This window comes from Pseudochaenichthys georgianus, unplaced genomic scaffold (genome assembly GCF_902827115.2).
Source record: "Pseudochaenichthys georgianus unplaced genomic scaffold, fPseGeo1.2 scaffold_363_arrow_ctg1, whole genome shotgun sequence".
NCBI classification, from domain to species: domain Eukaryota; kingdom Metazoa; phylum Chordata; class Actinopteri; order Perciformes; family Channichthyidae; genus Pseudochaenichthys; species Pseudochaenichthys georgianus.
In genome coordinates, this window is record NW_027262962.1 from 1 (window position 1) to 14,687 (window position 14,687).

General features: G+C 47.1%; 1 protein-coding gene across 1 annotated transcript; it reads left to right on the plus strand.

Moving 5' to 3' along the window:
- Window positions 1–652: 652 nt before the first annotated feature.
- On the plus strand, window positions 653–2,394 carry LOC139433389 (uncharacterized). Its single transcript, XM_071202376.1, has 6 exons — window positions 653–1,272; window positions 1,354–1,549; window positions 1,631–1,678; window positions 1,763–1,854; window positions 1,998–2,230; window positions 2,343–2,394. Exons 1-6 carry the CDS (start codon window positions 748–750, stop codon window positions 2,392–2,394), a joined length of 1,146 nt encoding a protein of 381 aa, XP_071058477.1. The 5' UTR covers window positions 653–747.
- The last annotated feature ends 12,293 nt before the right edge of the window (window positions 2,395–14,687 follow it).

Here is a 14,687-nt window from a genome sequence, read left to right on the forward strand (position 1 = left end):
TCAGCACTAATTAGAGGGTTATTGAGGAAAAACTCTCAACTAACGGCTTATTACTTGTAGAATACTGTCATGTAGAACAAGGCATGAATACGTTTTTATAAGGAGCCAATATGCTGCTAATATGTTAGTTAACAACTAGTTGATGGTTAATTTGTGTACCTTAAAGGAGACCTATCATGCTATATTTAAATGATATAGTGTATGACCATACCTATATAAGGTATATTTATACATTTTATTTTTCAAAATACCAAACAGATCATTTTTTAGACATGCCTCGTTTCGCTCATTTTCGCTCTATTCCAAGCCCGTCTTTGAACATTCTGAGCTGCAGCTGACCACGCCCCCCTGCAGCTGACCACGCCCCCTGCAGCTGACCACGCCCCCCTGTAGCTGACCACGCCCCCCTGCAGAAGAGCAGGCATGAGCCGGCGAGAGTCACGTTACCATGCTTGCTGTGATTACGAGTGTTGAATAAACATGTCATCTCAGAGCAATGCATGTGTTCAAGCATATTATCAATTTGATCCAGAGACCCTGAAGCAGCGGAGGTTTTGGTGGAGGTGCAAACATCTCGGTTGCAGCAGGACGTTTCTGAACGGTTAGCAGACAAGCTGTTGTCCCGATTGTAATGATGTGTTTTTATTGCATGTACAGCACTTTGGCTCGACCAAAAATCGTTTTAAAAATGTGCTATATAAATAAAACTTGATTTGATTGAACTGTTTTTTATGTGATTTCAGAAGAATGGATCACAAACCGTCCTTCACCTTCCAGGCTGGGACTTCAGACCTGCAGCTGAAGGCCAGCAAAGAAGCTGTCAGAGTCTCCAAAGCCAACAGCAAGAGGGCAGCCCCGCGCCTCACCTCCAACACCAGGGAGCTGGCTGAGGCACAAGCCGCATCGAGGGTCTCACTGCTGGGGGGAACCCGGCGGACCGCTGGCAGCTCCTCAGCCAGACAGAGCTCCAGTTCGGTCAGTACCGGGGTCAGACCCTCCAGTGGCTGCTGTCACAGGACCTGGGCTACACGGCAACCATTCTGGCAGGGCATCAGGGAGAGCGTGAGGGGGGGATGTCAGCTGCACCCCCCTCATGTGGAACAAGGACGCTCTGCTGGACTACGCCGGGCTCTTCAACGCCGTGATGGCAGCAGTGAGGAGGAAGAGAGCACCGGGCACGGCTGCAGAGCACGACCAGCTGGTGGGCTCTGGGGCCTTCACGGCCATGACGTACAGGGAGATGTACGAGAGTGTGGAGAAGGAGCCAAGCACGTAAGGCCATGTGGGACTTTCATCACTAGCTGTAGAAACACTTGATGTGATATTAATCTAACTGTTGCCTCTCAATGTCAGGTACAGGAAGTGGCTCAGGAAGCAGTCTGTGAGGAGGCCCGGGTCCCAACTGGCGCAGCTGAAGGAGTACATCGACAGAAGAGACAAGGAGAAGCAGCCTGTCGCCTCCTCAGCTGCATCAGCAGCCGCCACCTCCCCAGCTGTCTCCCCCTCCACCACATCTCCCCCAAACAGCGGAGGAAGCCAGCGGTCCTGTGTATGCATCATGTCAGTGGAGTGTTACTGTGTCAGTCAGGTGATGTGTGATGAGTGAACATTTATTAAATTGTGTCTGCAGCTTCCTCAGAAGACGAGGACGACCACCTGATGGTGGAGGCTGCTTTAGGTCAGTCTGTGCTTTGTGTCATTATGAAGCTTTGTATAATAACATCTATTTGGTGTGTCAGGTGTGTTTTTCTGCTGTGCACAGCTCCTCCTCCTCCTCCTCCTCCTCCTCAGCAGCAGGGAGTTCTTGGATCTCAGGCACCACCTTCTCTGCGACTAGTCGCTCCTCCCCCTCAGGTCTGTAATAATGCTGTAAACATCTGGTCCCAGTGTGTAGTGTGAAGCTGCAGTCAGTGACCTGTGTGTGTTGCAGCCTGGAGGAGCAGCCTCCCTGCAGAGCAGCACGAGTGGGTCAGCAGGGCTCTGTTTGTGGCTGACAGGGCAGGGAGGCCCGTCCTGTCCCCGGAGCTCCAGCTGTGGCACCTCCCCCGGCCCCGCCGAAGTACTCCCAGCGGCCCTACTTCCTCTGGGCTCCTTACAAGAGGTGGAAGTACCACCTGAAGTGTCCAAGCTGCGCACACAAGATGACAGATGGCGGTCTGTACAAGACCGTGCGCAGAGTTCTGGACCTGGACGGGTGGTACTACATGGGGACGGAGTACCTGGAGTGCAGGTACTGATACATTTACCAGAACACTCTGTGTGCTTGATGCTTTGGTCGAATAGACATTATTTATGATGATAGCTATCAGGAGCAGATGCACCAACAACCCTTTGTGTCCCAGCTGGTCTGCGAGCGTCAGGAAGCAGCTGGACCTAGACCACCTGCTGTGCTGACCTACAGGTAAGCATCACGCTGCAGCACACAGTGGGCTTTGAGATGGTCTGGTGTTCACCTCTGCATGGTCTGTGTTGGTGCTGCAGGCTCTCGTGTGACCGGAAGGTTCTGGCTCAGATGAAGGGGCTGCGCTCCTTCCTGGTGGAGCAGCACACGGCAGAGTGGATGAGGAGGAGCATCCCCTACCTGCACACCTGCCGGAGGGTTGAGGTTGCAGGTGTGCAGATGCCTCCTCCTCAGCCTCCACCACAGATGGTGCCTGTCCCCAGCAGCGGCTGGCTTCTCTCCACCTACGTCCTGGAGTCCTTCACGAGGATAGAGGAGCTGAAGGCGAAGGCGACCTCAACCTTTGGCTCCATCCTCAAAATGGACTCCACCAAGAAGGTGAGACATCTAATGTAATCACCTTTAACATCTGTCTCTGTTGAACACATACAAGACTAACAACACAATGAAACAGTGTATAAGGCTGTGTGTGTGTGTGGTTGTGTGTGTATTGGTGTGTGTGTGTGTGTGGTGTGTGTGTGTGTGTGTGTGTGTGTGTGTGTCCTGGCTGCTCAAAGGACATCTCAGTGATGAGCACCTCTCCCTCCAAGGCTTGACCTTCTGCCACTTCAGGACTGACCCTGGATCAGTGGCTGAAGGTCAACGTCCCGAAGACCACCGGGTGGAGGTTGCAGAGAGAGGTGGCCTCTGCTGCAGCCGGTGTGTTCCCTCCAGGCGTGAGCGCACCTGCACGCGATGCAGCCAGAGAACGACCCGGGCGACGGGCAGAGCGTCTGCCAGGTTTCTGACCCCAGAGCCGCGCAGTGGCTCACCGAGTTGAGGGGAGGGAGAACGGAGAAGGAAATGCTGAGGGACCGACAGAGCGTCAACGGGAAGAAGAAGAAGGCCGCAACCCTGAACAAAAAGTCTTCCTAATTTTGATTTGTAAAACTTGTAAATAAATAAATATAAAGGTATTTTTAAACTTGAATATCTCTGACTGCTTATTCCTTGCTTTTGACATTGACGGAGATGTCCTTTTGCCTTTTAGAAAACTTTATTTTAAATAGTTTGAACAATACATATAAAAACACTGCATTGGAAATACACATAATACATAATGAATCAGAATACCTTTAGTCCCACAGAGGGGGAACGAGCCACAGACAGCTTAGTGTTGCATATCTTACACGCGTTAAAAAAGTACTAAGTTATAATATAATAAACAATATGCTAAAAAAAGTTACATAATTTTCAAAAATACAGATCAAATCAAATCCTGTAGCAGTTCTTAGGGTTTAGCAGCCCGGTATATATTACAGTTATTAAAGATGGCATATGTATACAAAGTATATATTGCACATAAAGCACGTATTGCACATAGTTTGACGGTATTTAACAGCAGCAACTTACACAATTTACAAGATACAAGATACATACCTTGTAACAGTAACAAGGGTTTAGCAGCCAGGTATACATTACAGTTATTAATGGCATATATATATATTGCACAAAGTTGGTTTGTATTTAGCAGCAAGGGGTGATATAGTCTGAGTTGTGGTGTGTGTGTAGGGGGGTCTACTAGGGGCACTGCTGGTCGTAAAGTCTGACCGCTGCAGGAGTAATTAGTCCTAATTTCCTTGGAGGAGAGGAGAGGTGCTCAATGACTGAGATGTCCTTGCTTTTGACAACAAGTTCATAACATCTCTTACCTGTCATATCAAGCATGCAGCCAGCAGGGGGAGTCAGAGTATTTGGGGTGGGGGGATCTGGGTGGTAATGGTACACTGGCTTGAATTGATCTAAGGGGCTCTGATCTGATTGGATGACAGGCTCCGGTCCCCCAAATGAGACTTTCTCAACCCAGAAGAATCCGAAGGGGTCTTATCCGTGAAGGTGAAAGGGATGTTCTGTTTGGCCACCAACATAGACATTTTTACTTCAGCACCACGACTGGATCAGGTCTACCTTTTCCTAGCAGGCTGGCGATGCTTTTTTGACCCTGGTGCTGTTTCGCAGACTTTGTGTTTCAGCATCTTCGTGGTGCTTCACGTCTGTGCGACCACCATGCGCGATACTGAAATCGACTTTACAGTATTTACAAAAAGCTTTCCCTAAAACTCTGTGAGAAATGGAAATTCTTCTTTCCACGAGGGTGGGAATTTACATACACTTTTTTTTCTCGAGCTCATTCTCTCAGTTAAGACAGGCGAACGGCATAGGCGGTACGACGCGTTACCATGGAAACCAAACACAGATGACATTAACAAATCGCTGAAAGACATGTTCCCAGACTCGGAGATCGCCAAGCAGTACTCATGTGGGAGAACAAAGGCTACTCAAATCGTGAAAGGTAAGCTAACGTTAGCCATTATAACAAAGTTCCCCATATATGTCATGTGTGTGAGAAAAAGCAGTCGGTTATGACTTCAAACTGTAGGCTATATTCTTTTGGCAGGTGCCATGCCCAGCACTGGGCAAGGAGGTCAAAGAGCTGCGCCAAAAGCAACCTTTGGCGCCGTGGGAATTGTAGTCTTTTAGTGTGTTGACTACAGACGTCACAATTAGGTGGCCTTTCTTATGAAAACAAAACACCGGCGCTTATTTGTCTGAGTTTGTGAAGCTCCCGCATGTTCCCGTAAGCAGGTAAGTTGCCATGTATTTTCTTAATCCTACGTTGGACCTTTGTGACCCCAATAAAATGTTCATTCCAAATTGTTATGTTGTCCTTATTTATTTACAATTCACGTGTTCTCTTAATTAATTTCAAGTGGGCCGCCATTTTAGTTTTAAGGCACGAGGAGGAGTAAGCACGTGGGCGTCCATTTTAGATTACGAGCTGGAAAGGCTTTGACGGTTAGGATTCTAATTATAATGAGGGGGAGAGAGTATCAGGCAGTGAATTATCAGGGGCCACCAGAGAGAGCGAACCTGCCACAGAAATGAGAACATGGGGCACTCGCTGAGTCAGGGAGGAAAGGGTTTGAATCCTGCTGCCAAGACGGCTACAGGACTGAATGCACTGGCCATCCTTGCTCTCCACCGAGGCAGATCCAACTCCCACCTTAGACCCCAAGAAAATGAAATGACGTTGAGTGATAGCTATCATAGTAGTGTTTTTACTATCACTCACATTAACAATTCTAATACACATCTTCAGTCGTAATCCCAGGAGTCTGATTGTTTCAGCTTATTATAACTAAACAATCTCCCCCAGGATAGCCCTGCAAGGTGATCAAATCCAAGCAGTGTGTATTATAGGAACATGTAGCTGTGCGTGTGGTGTTCAGCATTCAGGAGGATCTGCAGCTCTACGCGTGAGCACGAGAGATGCGTTGGCTGCGCTGCATCAGGACAGAGTGAGCCGGAGAGGGCTTCCACACGCTGTTTATATAGAGGTGTGGGAGGGGCTTATTTCCCATGTAACTTTCGTGAAGCCTCCGTATGTCACGGTGAGTCGGTGAGAATCCATGTAGCACCGCAAAAAAACTATTTTTTCAGGGTTCGTGTGTTTTGTTTGATTTTAAACAAACAAAGTCTTGGCTTTCAGAATATGAAACTTTTATTTCCAAACTCACGATAAATACATTCTTTAAGCTCGTAAAGGGAAGATGACAGGCAATCTGCTGTTCCGCAGCGCCGCCCCCCCGGCTGAAATTATGAATGTCCGCGTATAGTAATCATAGATAACACGGCAGGGTCCGTTACAGTTTGTTTTCATCTGATTTAAAATAAACAAAGTCTTGGCTTTCAGAATATTAAACTTGTTTCTGCAAATCCAGATGAAATACAGCTTTGAAGCTTCGGCATAATTACAAGCGGAGAACGGAGTAACTTGACGTCACAGCAGGCACAACAACAGCCGGTGTTTCTCGTGAGGGTTTTCCCCGGGAAACAAACACAATACACACACCTCATACACACACACTCACAAGCTTCCCCCAGACCAGTAATCCAAACGAAAATATCTTCCCTCCGTAGTATTATGATCATTTGCTGATAACCAATCAGATCGATGGATTCCAGAGAGAGGAAACTTTGAAGGCCTTTTTCTCAAAATGAGGACTCGGTGAAAGTCATTATATAATGTGACATATTTTGCTTAATATTTGGAGAACAACAACAATCCTGATATCATTAGGAAGCTAGGAATACTCTAAATGTGTCTTCGGGTCAATGCGACTGATTTCGATGGAGCAGGTCGTATCGATGGTATTTTAAAGTCGATGCGCTCTGAAACTACGGGGCGGCCGAGGACAAAAGATGCACATGCGTTAATCGCGTTAAAATAATTAGTGGCATTTTTTTTTTTTGCGTTAACTTGACAGCCCTAATTTATATATATATAAAATAACCAAAAAAATCCTCCACCTTTTATAGAGTCTTTGTTGTTTGGGAGATCTAGAATAGCTGGGGGTTCATTTGTCACCAGTTCCGGCACTGTTACGGGAGTGCTATTTGCACCACTTTAAAATTGTTCTTTTAAACAAATTTGTACATCTTGCTCTGTGTATTCAAGTAAAGTTAATATTGAGATGTGTATATACATATTGATGTTGAATTGAGGATTACTGTCACCTTCCTCATCCATGATTGGCATTATATTATTTGTATCTCCTGCTCAGTCTGTTTGATGTGTTTTATGAGAAAAAGAAATGCAAACAGACGAGTAAAGTGAGCACTGGCTATCCACCTCAAGCTGTAATTGTTATCTGAGAATTTTCAATAAAAATATCTCAACCAGGTTTTGTGTCATGAGTGTCTGAGTGGGGGATAAAGTGAAACATAATTATATTTTACGTTATTTATTTACCAATTCATTATATTAGTTTGAGTTGGACAAATGTAAATTCATTTAATTTACGTAACATGATCATTTAATTTCAGCTTTATTTGATAAAAATGAGTTGGACTAACTCAATGACATTTTATTAAATGGATGTTCTTAGTTTCAGTTGGGGCTACGATTATTTATTGGATGGAAATCCTGCCCACAATTGAGTTATTGTTTTATTGTGTACAGTTTCACACAATGTCCCTCAAACTCAGTCCATTGGCTTTGCTTTGCTTTACAGTGACCGATTGGATCGGGTGGCTTTAATGCTGGAGCGAGACGGGGCTGTTGGAAAGCCAGATGCCATCCCGCAACCCAGCCTCCCTCTCCCTGTGACACCAACCCTTACATCCCTGAGGGACATGTGTGTACACTTTGTGGACATTAACTGCCGGTTGCGGTACGCTAAGTGTACAGACATGCAGTTCGGCCCCAGAGCTAAATAAAAATAAGCTGGAAGCTGCATGGATAGCCAGTGCAGGGGCCTTCCACGTGGACAAAGAACCGGAGACGGACGAGCTTTCCCCACAGAGATATAACATGTTAAAGTGTTGCACCAGGGGACATCATTGTCCGTGGCGTGTACAGAATAATATGTCCATATCACGTACATTAATACATAGAGTGGTGTCCATTAAATAGACATTGCAAATAAGTGTTTAACGGTGATTTAAACTAGTTTCTGCGGGGAAAAGAGTGCTAAAAATCGGATTAAACTCTGCTAACAGTGTGCTAAAAGCCTGGTTGTTTCAGAGACCCATAGCCATGACACAGTGAACCATTTACATCCAAAAGTATCCATTTAAAAGTCATTTTTGTATGGGGGAAAGGAGAGAAGCCTGCAAATGCCTCTCCAGGACCCGGAGAGCTCGCAGGTGCTGGAGAGGGGGAGACAGGCTCACAGGCAGGCCTGGGGACCCCTGCAGAACCCACAGCTGCTGGGTATCGACATGGAGGTTTGGCAGTCCACCTTTCAGCACCCAACCTCGGCCCTGAGACCTCCAGCCCCTCTCAGCTATAAGAAGCCATTATCCCTCCAAACTCTTTGCTTACGGCCATACCACTCTGAGCCACTTGGAGTGCTGTGAGGAGCTAAGGAGGAAGAGCGAAAAAAAACGAATTGTTTGGCTGAGGAGAAAAGTTGTCTAAAGTGACGGATTAAGGAGCTTTTTCCAGTGGATTATTCGGCGAAAACCCCCATAAACACTACTGCTGTCTGGGGGGACAACTTGAAGCGGTGGAAAATGAAAAGAATGGGAGGGAAAACGGGAGAGCCAAATGTGAGTCATACAATGCATGGAGGAGGGGGAGGGGAAGCGTTTGCTGCAGCAGCTGGAGCTAGAAAGGCAGAAACAGCAGATAAAGACGGAGTAAAAGGAGGAAAAAGTAAAGGAAAGTGGGGGGAGAATGACGATGTTAAAGGAAGGAGAAACAGTAACGTCCACAGTCTAAGATTGGGAAAGGAGGTGGGGATACAAACAAGTAGTGGAAGACAAAAGAACGGCGGCGAAGAAGAACGGCGGAGAAGAAAAGAGAAGAAGAAGAAGATAAAGAAATGGAAGGAAAGGATGGGGCAGAGGCACTAAAAGAGGTGGAGGTGGAAGTGACTGAGGGAGAAGGAAGTGTGGAGAAGACTCCCGACAGCCGGAAAGCAGGCATGGAGGGCGCCAGCACTTCAGGTGGCGTTGGTGCACAGAAGAAAGTGGGGGGGGAAGCAGAGACAGTTGAAGAGGTGGAGGTAACTGAGGGAGATCATAGTATGGAGAAGCCTCCCAAAAGTGCAGAGGGGAAAGCAGGAGGGAAAGATGGATCGGAGCAGAGGGGAAGCCAGGGGAAAGAAGGAGGTCAAAGCTCAAGGAGAGAGGAGGAAGGGAAGAAGACCGAGAGTACCGGGCGGACAAGACATTGGCGGTCACTGTGGAGGGGGGGTTGGATAAAATATCCATGCTGGACATGCTCTATGAAATTCAGGTGGTGTGTGGGGAGGTGTTGGGGTGTAGGTTGAAGGGGGAAAGGTATGAGGTGACGATGAGGTGGGAGGAAGGGAGGGTTAGATTGCTGGAGGGGGGTGAGGGCAAAAGGGGTGGTGTTAAAGGCGGAGGGGTTGACGGTGAATGAGGTGATGGTGTCGTTTTTGTATATGCCAATGTACATAAGCGACTACCAGATACTACAGAAGCTGAGTGACTGGGGGGTGAAGGCGGCCTCTTCCAATAAAAAGGAGGTTTATGAGAAACACAAGGGAGGGGATGAGGGTGGCGGAATGGGACACGGTTCATGAAGGTGCATTTAATGACAGGGTCCACCTTCATTGCCATATTCTGCACAGTTTAAGGTGGAGGGGGGGTGCGGAGTATATAAGGGGTGATACACGATAGGCAGGTGGCGGTGTGCAGGAATTGTTTGAGGTCGGGGCACATTTTCAGGGAGTTGCCCTGAGATTTGTATGTAAGAGGTGTGATGAGAAGGGGCATTTGCCAGAGAATGTGGGGCAGGGGAAGGCATGTGGGGAGGAGGGTGGGACTGGAGGACGGGAACAACAAATGAAAGAGGGGGGGGGAAGGGGGAAGGAGGGGAAGGGAGAAGGAGGGAAGGGAGGAGTGGGAAATGAGCGAGGAGGACAGAGGGATGTGGGAAAGAAAAGACAACGTGACGGGGAAAATGGAGGAGGAGGGAGAGGTATGGAGGGGAATGAGGGGGGGGGAGGAAAGAAGCGAGATTGGAGGGGGGTGAGGAAGATAAAAGCGAAGACGACATGGAGGTGGAGGAGACTACAAAAGAGGGAAGAACCGAGGATGTGGCTGAAGGGGATGAGATGGAGGACGGGGAACAACAGCCTGGAGTGGAGGTGACGGAGGTGATCTTGGAGGCGGAAGAGATCGTGGAGGTCATAGTTGGGGAGAAAGGAGAAGGAGATGGGGGGGACGGCGGAAAAGGAAGGAGGAAGAAAGGCCTGGTCGGCAGGAAGGAGAAAGCAGGGACAGGAGCCGCAGCGGATCCGAGTCGGGAGGTGACAACGAGAGCGAGCTCCAGGGGCGGGAAGGAAAGAGGGAAAAGAGACTGAGCCTCCAGGGACGGCGACGCAGAGGTCGAGGTCTGAAAGTAGGAAGGGGTCCTCCCTGGGACGGTGGAAAGGGAGGGGAGATTCCGGTGGAAGCGGGGTTCTCCTGGATGGCAGATGACTGGAAGAAGAGGGAGAAGGACAAAGTGAAAATAGGAGAAAAGGTGATGATCTAAAAAATGTTAAAAAAATATACTTTATGCACATTGGACTGACAAGATGGTGTGGATAGTTCTTTTAATGGGCGAGGGCTCAAACGAAAGATAGAAGGGATAAGGGGTTAATGATGTGTGATGCCGAGATAATATGTCTGCAAGAAACTCACTGGGATACTAAATGTGTGGAGGATGTGGTGAAAGGGTTGGGTGGGTAGATGTGTTTGTAAATAATGGGAGGGAGAATGCTGGAGGGGTTGCTATATTGATAAGAAAGGGGAATTGGAAAATTAGGTGAGGATGATGGGGAGGGGAAGGTTGATTGGGGTAGAGTTTGGGTTCAGGGGGGAAGTGTGCAGAGTGATAAATGTGCATGCTCCAGAATGAGGAGAAGGAAGAGGAAACATGAGAGGTGGAGGGGGAAATGTGGGGGGATAGTATGGTGGGGGGTGATTCTAATGTGTGGTGTGGAAGGATTGATGTGGCGGGTGGGATGGTGTTTAAAAGTGATGCTTCACGGGGGGTGAGGGGAAATGGGTTGAAAGAGATGTGTGGAGGGAAAGGAATGTGGATAAAAGGATGTACACGAGGAAGCAGGTGGTGGGGGGGGTGCTGAAACAAAGCAGGATCGATCTGGTGTTGGTGCAAGGGGAGTGTGGGGGAAAAAGATAAGTGACTTTAAGTTTGGGATGACGGGGTGGAGCGATCACGTGATTTTAAGGTTTTGTTTGGGAGGAGGGAGGAGCGGGGGGAGGGGGAGGTGCATGGTGTCCTGAATGCGGGAGTGTTGAAAGATGAGGGATATAAAGAGATGGTGAAAGAGTGTATATTAAATCAAGGGAGTATGGATGTGGGGGAGGAGGTTTGGTGGTGGAGAGATGTAAAAAGGGGTAATAAAGGAGAAAAGTATAAAGTATGTCCGCAGAGAGAGGGAAAAAGGGTAGAGACAGAGAGAGGAGGTTAGAGGAGGAACTGGAGGAGGAGATAGAAAGGGGGAGAGGATGAGGTAGGTAGGGATATAGGGGGAGTATAATAGAATAAAGGGAGAGTTAGGGATAATAGAAAGGGAGAGGTGTAATGGGGCAATAGTTAGGAGTAGGGCTAGGTATTTGGTTGAAGGGGAGAAATGTACAAGGTTTTTTTTGGGATGGAGAAAAGAAAGCAGGGGAATAGTGAAAATAAAACAGGTGGAGGGTAAGGGGGGGGAGGTGATAACGGATATAGTAGGGATAGCGAGAAGAGTAGAGGAGTATTATAGGGAATTGTTTGAGGAGGAAGTGGGAGACGAGGGGAGTTTAGAGGAGGCAATAGGGAGTATGAGGGGGGTTTTGAGTGAGAAAGGAAGGGAGTTATGTTAGGGGGGAAATAAGGAAGGAGGAGGTGGGGCAGCCAGTCATGGGGATGGGAAAGAACAAAAGCCCAGGACTGGATGGGTTGATAGCGGAATTTTACAATGGAGTTTAGGGGGGAGCTGGTGCCGATTCTGACGAAGCTGTTTCAGCTTTGCGGAGAGAGGGACGAACTGCCGGACGGATTATCAACAGGGGTGATAACAATTCTGCACAAAAAGGGGAGAAGGGAGGATCTGAAGAACTATAGGCCGTTGAGCATGCTCAACGGCGATTATAAGATTTTAGCACGGGTGTTGTCAAATAGGTTGAAAAGGGTAATTGGGGTAGTGGTGGGGAGCACACAGGCTTACAGTATACCGGGGAGGCAGATTAGCGACACAGATAGGGAGTATAAGGGAAACGATTAATTATATGAAAGAGGGGAAAGGGGGAGTGGTGGTGAGCATTGACTTAAACAAAGCATTTGACAGGGTGAACCACAAGTATTTATTTAGGGTGATGGAGAAGGCGGGATTTGGAAAGGGATTTATTGGGTGGATAAGGAGAATATATAGAAAGGCGATGAGTTGTGTGAAGGTGAACGGGGTGTTAACAAATGTGTTTAGGTTAGGGAGATCTGTCCGGCAGGGGTGCCCTCTCTCGGCAATGCTGTACGCGCTGTCGGCGGGTTTACTGAATCTAAACAAAGAGGTGAGAGGAGTGTCAGTACCGGGGGGTGAGGTAAGCTTGCTGTACCAGTATGCGGATGACACTACAATCACGGTGAGGGATATGGGAAGTGTAAAAGGGTGTTAGAGAGTGTGGGGGGTGTATGGAAGGGCGTCAGGGGCAAACATTAACATGGATAAATCAGAGTATATGGTGTTGGGTGAAGGGAATGTAGGGGGAGGTGAGATAGGGTTAAGGGAAAAGAAAGATTACTTTAGGATATTGGGGATTAATGTGGGAATAAGGATAGGGAAGGGAGGGATGAGCAGTATGAGGTGATGATAGGGAGTGTAAAGAGGACTCTAGATTTCTGGAGGTTGAGGGTTTAAGTTGAGGGGTAAGGTGGTGGTGGTGAACGGATTAGTAATGAGCAAGTTGATGTATGTATTAATGTGAATGGAGGTGCCGGAGAGAGTAGTTAGGGAAGTAAATAGATTGGTGAGTGTTTTTTTGTGGGAGGGGAAGGGAGTTAGGATAGCGAGGGAGGTTTTGGAGAATGGGTATAAAGATGGGGGGCTTAATTTAGTTAATATAGAAAGGAAGATCAAAGCAATGAGGGTGAAAACAATGTTAAAATATTTGGATGTGAAGGAGAAGCACATATGGAAGGTGTTTCTCAAAAGTAAAATAAATAAAGGTGGAGGGGTGTGGGGATAGTGGGATATGTATGTGTTTTAAGAAGGGGTGGATGAGTGGGATGAGCGAATTTCAAGGGGAGGTATTGGAGTGCATGGGGAGATTTTATGGTGAATGTGAGGTATGAATGCGTGAATAGGGGTCAAGTGTGGAAACAACCAATCTTCCAAAACAGGATGATTTAAAAAAGAGGGGGAGATGATCTTTAATCTCCCAATGTGGAGAGCGGGGTTCAGGGTGATCAGGGATTTAGTGTATGAGTATGTACCGGGGGTTCATGAGGGCACAGGTGATAATAGATGAAGCACGGGGAAGGGATTTGTTGATGGGGAAGTGGACGGCTGAAAGCTTGTTAGACAGCATTAAAGAGGGGATGCCGGGGGAATGGAGAAGGCTGATTGAAAGCAATATTGTGGTGAAAGGGGATAATAATGTGGTGTTGTATGTGGGTGAAGGGTTGTTACAAGATATGAACAGAAAAATGATTTATGGTGTCCTGGGGAAGGGGAGGTCAGGAGGCCTGCTTCTGAGAAAGTGTGGGAGAAGGTGGTGGGTGGAATGGATGTGAAGAAAATATGGATGAATCTGAGAGTGAGAGGGAATAGTGTGGAATGTGAGCATTTTGATTTTATTTTGAGGCACAACAGGGTTTTTAATAATTTAATTATAAGTATGTTTGATAACGAGGTGAAGAGAGAATGCGATGTGTGTAAAGTGGAAGTGGAGAATTGCATGCATGAGTTTTTTGAGTGTGGGGAATTGAAAGTGTTTTTTGGGAAAATGAAGGAGTTGATATGCAGGTGTTGGGAAGAAGGGATGTTGAAATGTATGGAATTGGAAGGAATTGTGGTTATTTGGGTGGAAGGGCAAAAGGGATGGGTGTAATGTTGGGTGTGTTAAATTTGTGTTTACGCCATGGGAGGTATGCGGTGAAATTGAGAGAGATGTTGCACACTATGAGGGGAAAACTGTTGGTGTGTGGGGCATTATGAAGAGGACTATAATGAGGGATATGAGAATGTTGTTGGGGTATAAGGGATTGATGTGTTTAATGATGAATTTATAAGTGGATGTAAATTGATGGTAATAGAGGAAGGCAAATTGAGGTTCAATTTTGACCACGATTAGAGAAGAAGATATAGGGAATGTTTAGATGTTAAAGGAATTAATGTGTGTTTTTGTAAATATTGTATGAAAAATGTATAAACTGTGCTTTTTGATAAAAAAAAAGATAAAAAAAAAAAAAGACACTAGGGGCGAATTGTGTGGCTGTACAAGGAAGAGCTCAGCAAATGTTTGGAGGAAACGGGAGGAAAGACCATTTATTGGACTATTTGAAAGCGGTTTTTTGGACATTTATCTCCCCAAACAGCACTGCTGTCTGGGGAGGCCTTATCACCGTGATCCCATGGCGGGAATAGAGGAGATGCAGACTGAGGAAATCGAGGAGGACATGCTAATGGATGCTAACAGGAAGCAGGATACGGAGGAAAACAAAGAGGGAAACAAAAAGAAGGCTGCAAAGAAGGGAGAAAGCGGAGAGCGAGTGGAGGTGAATACC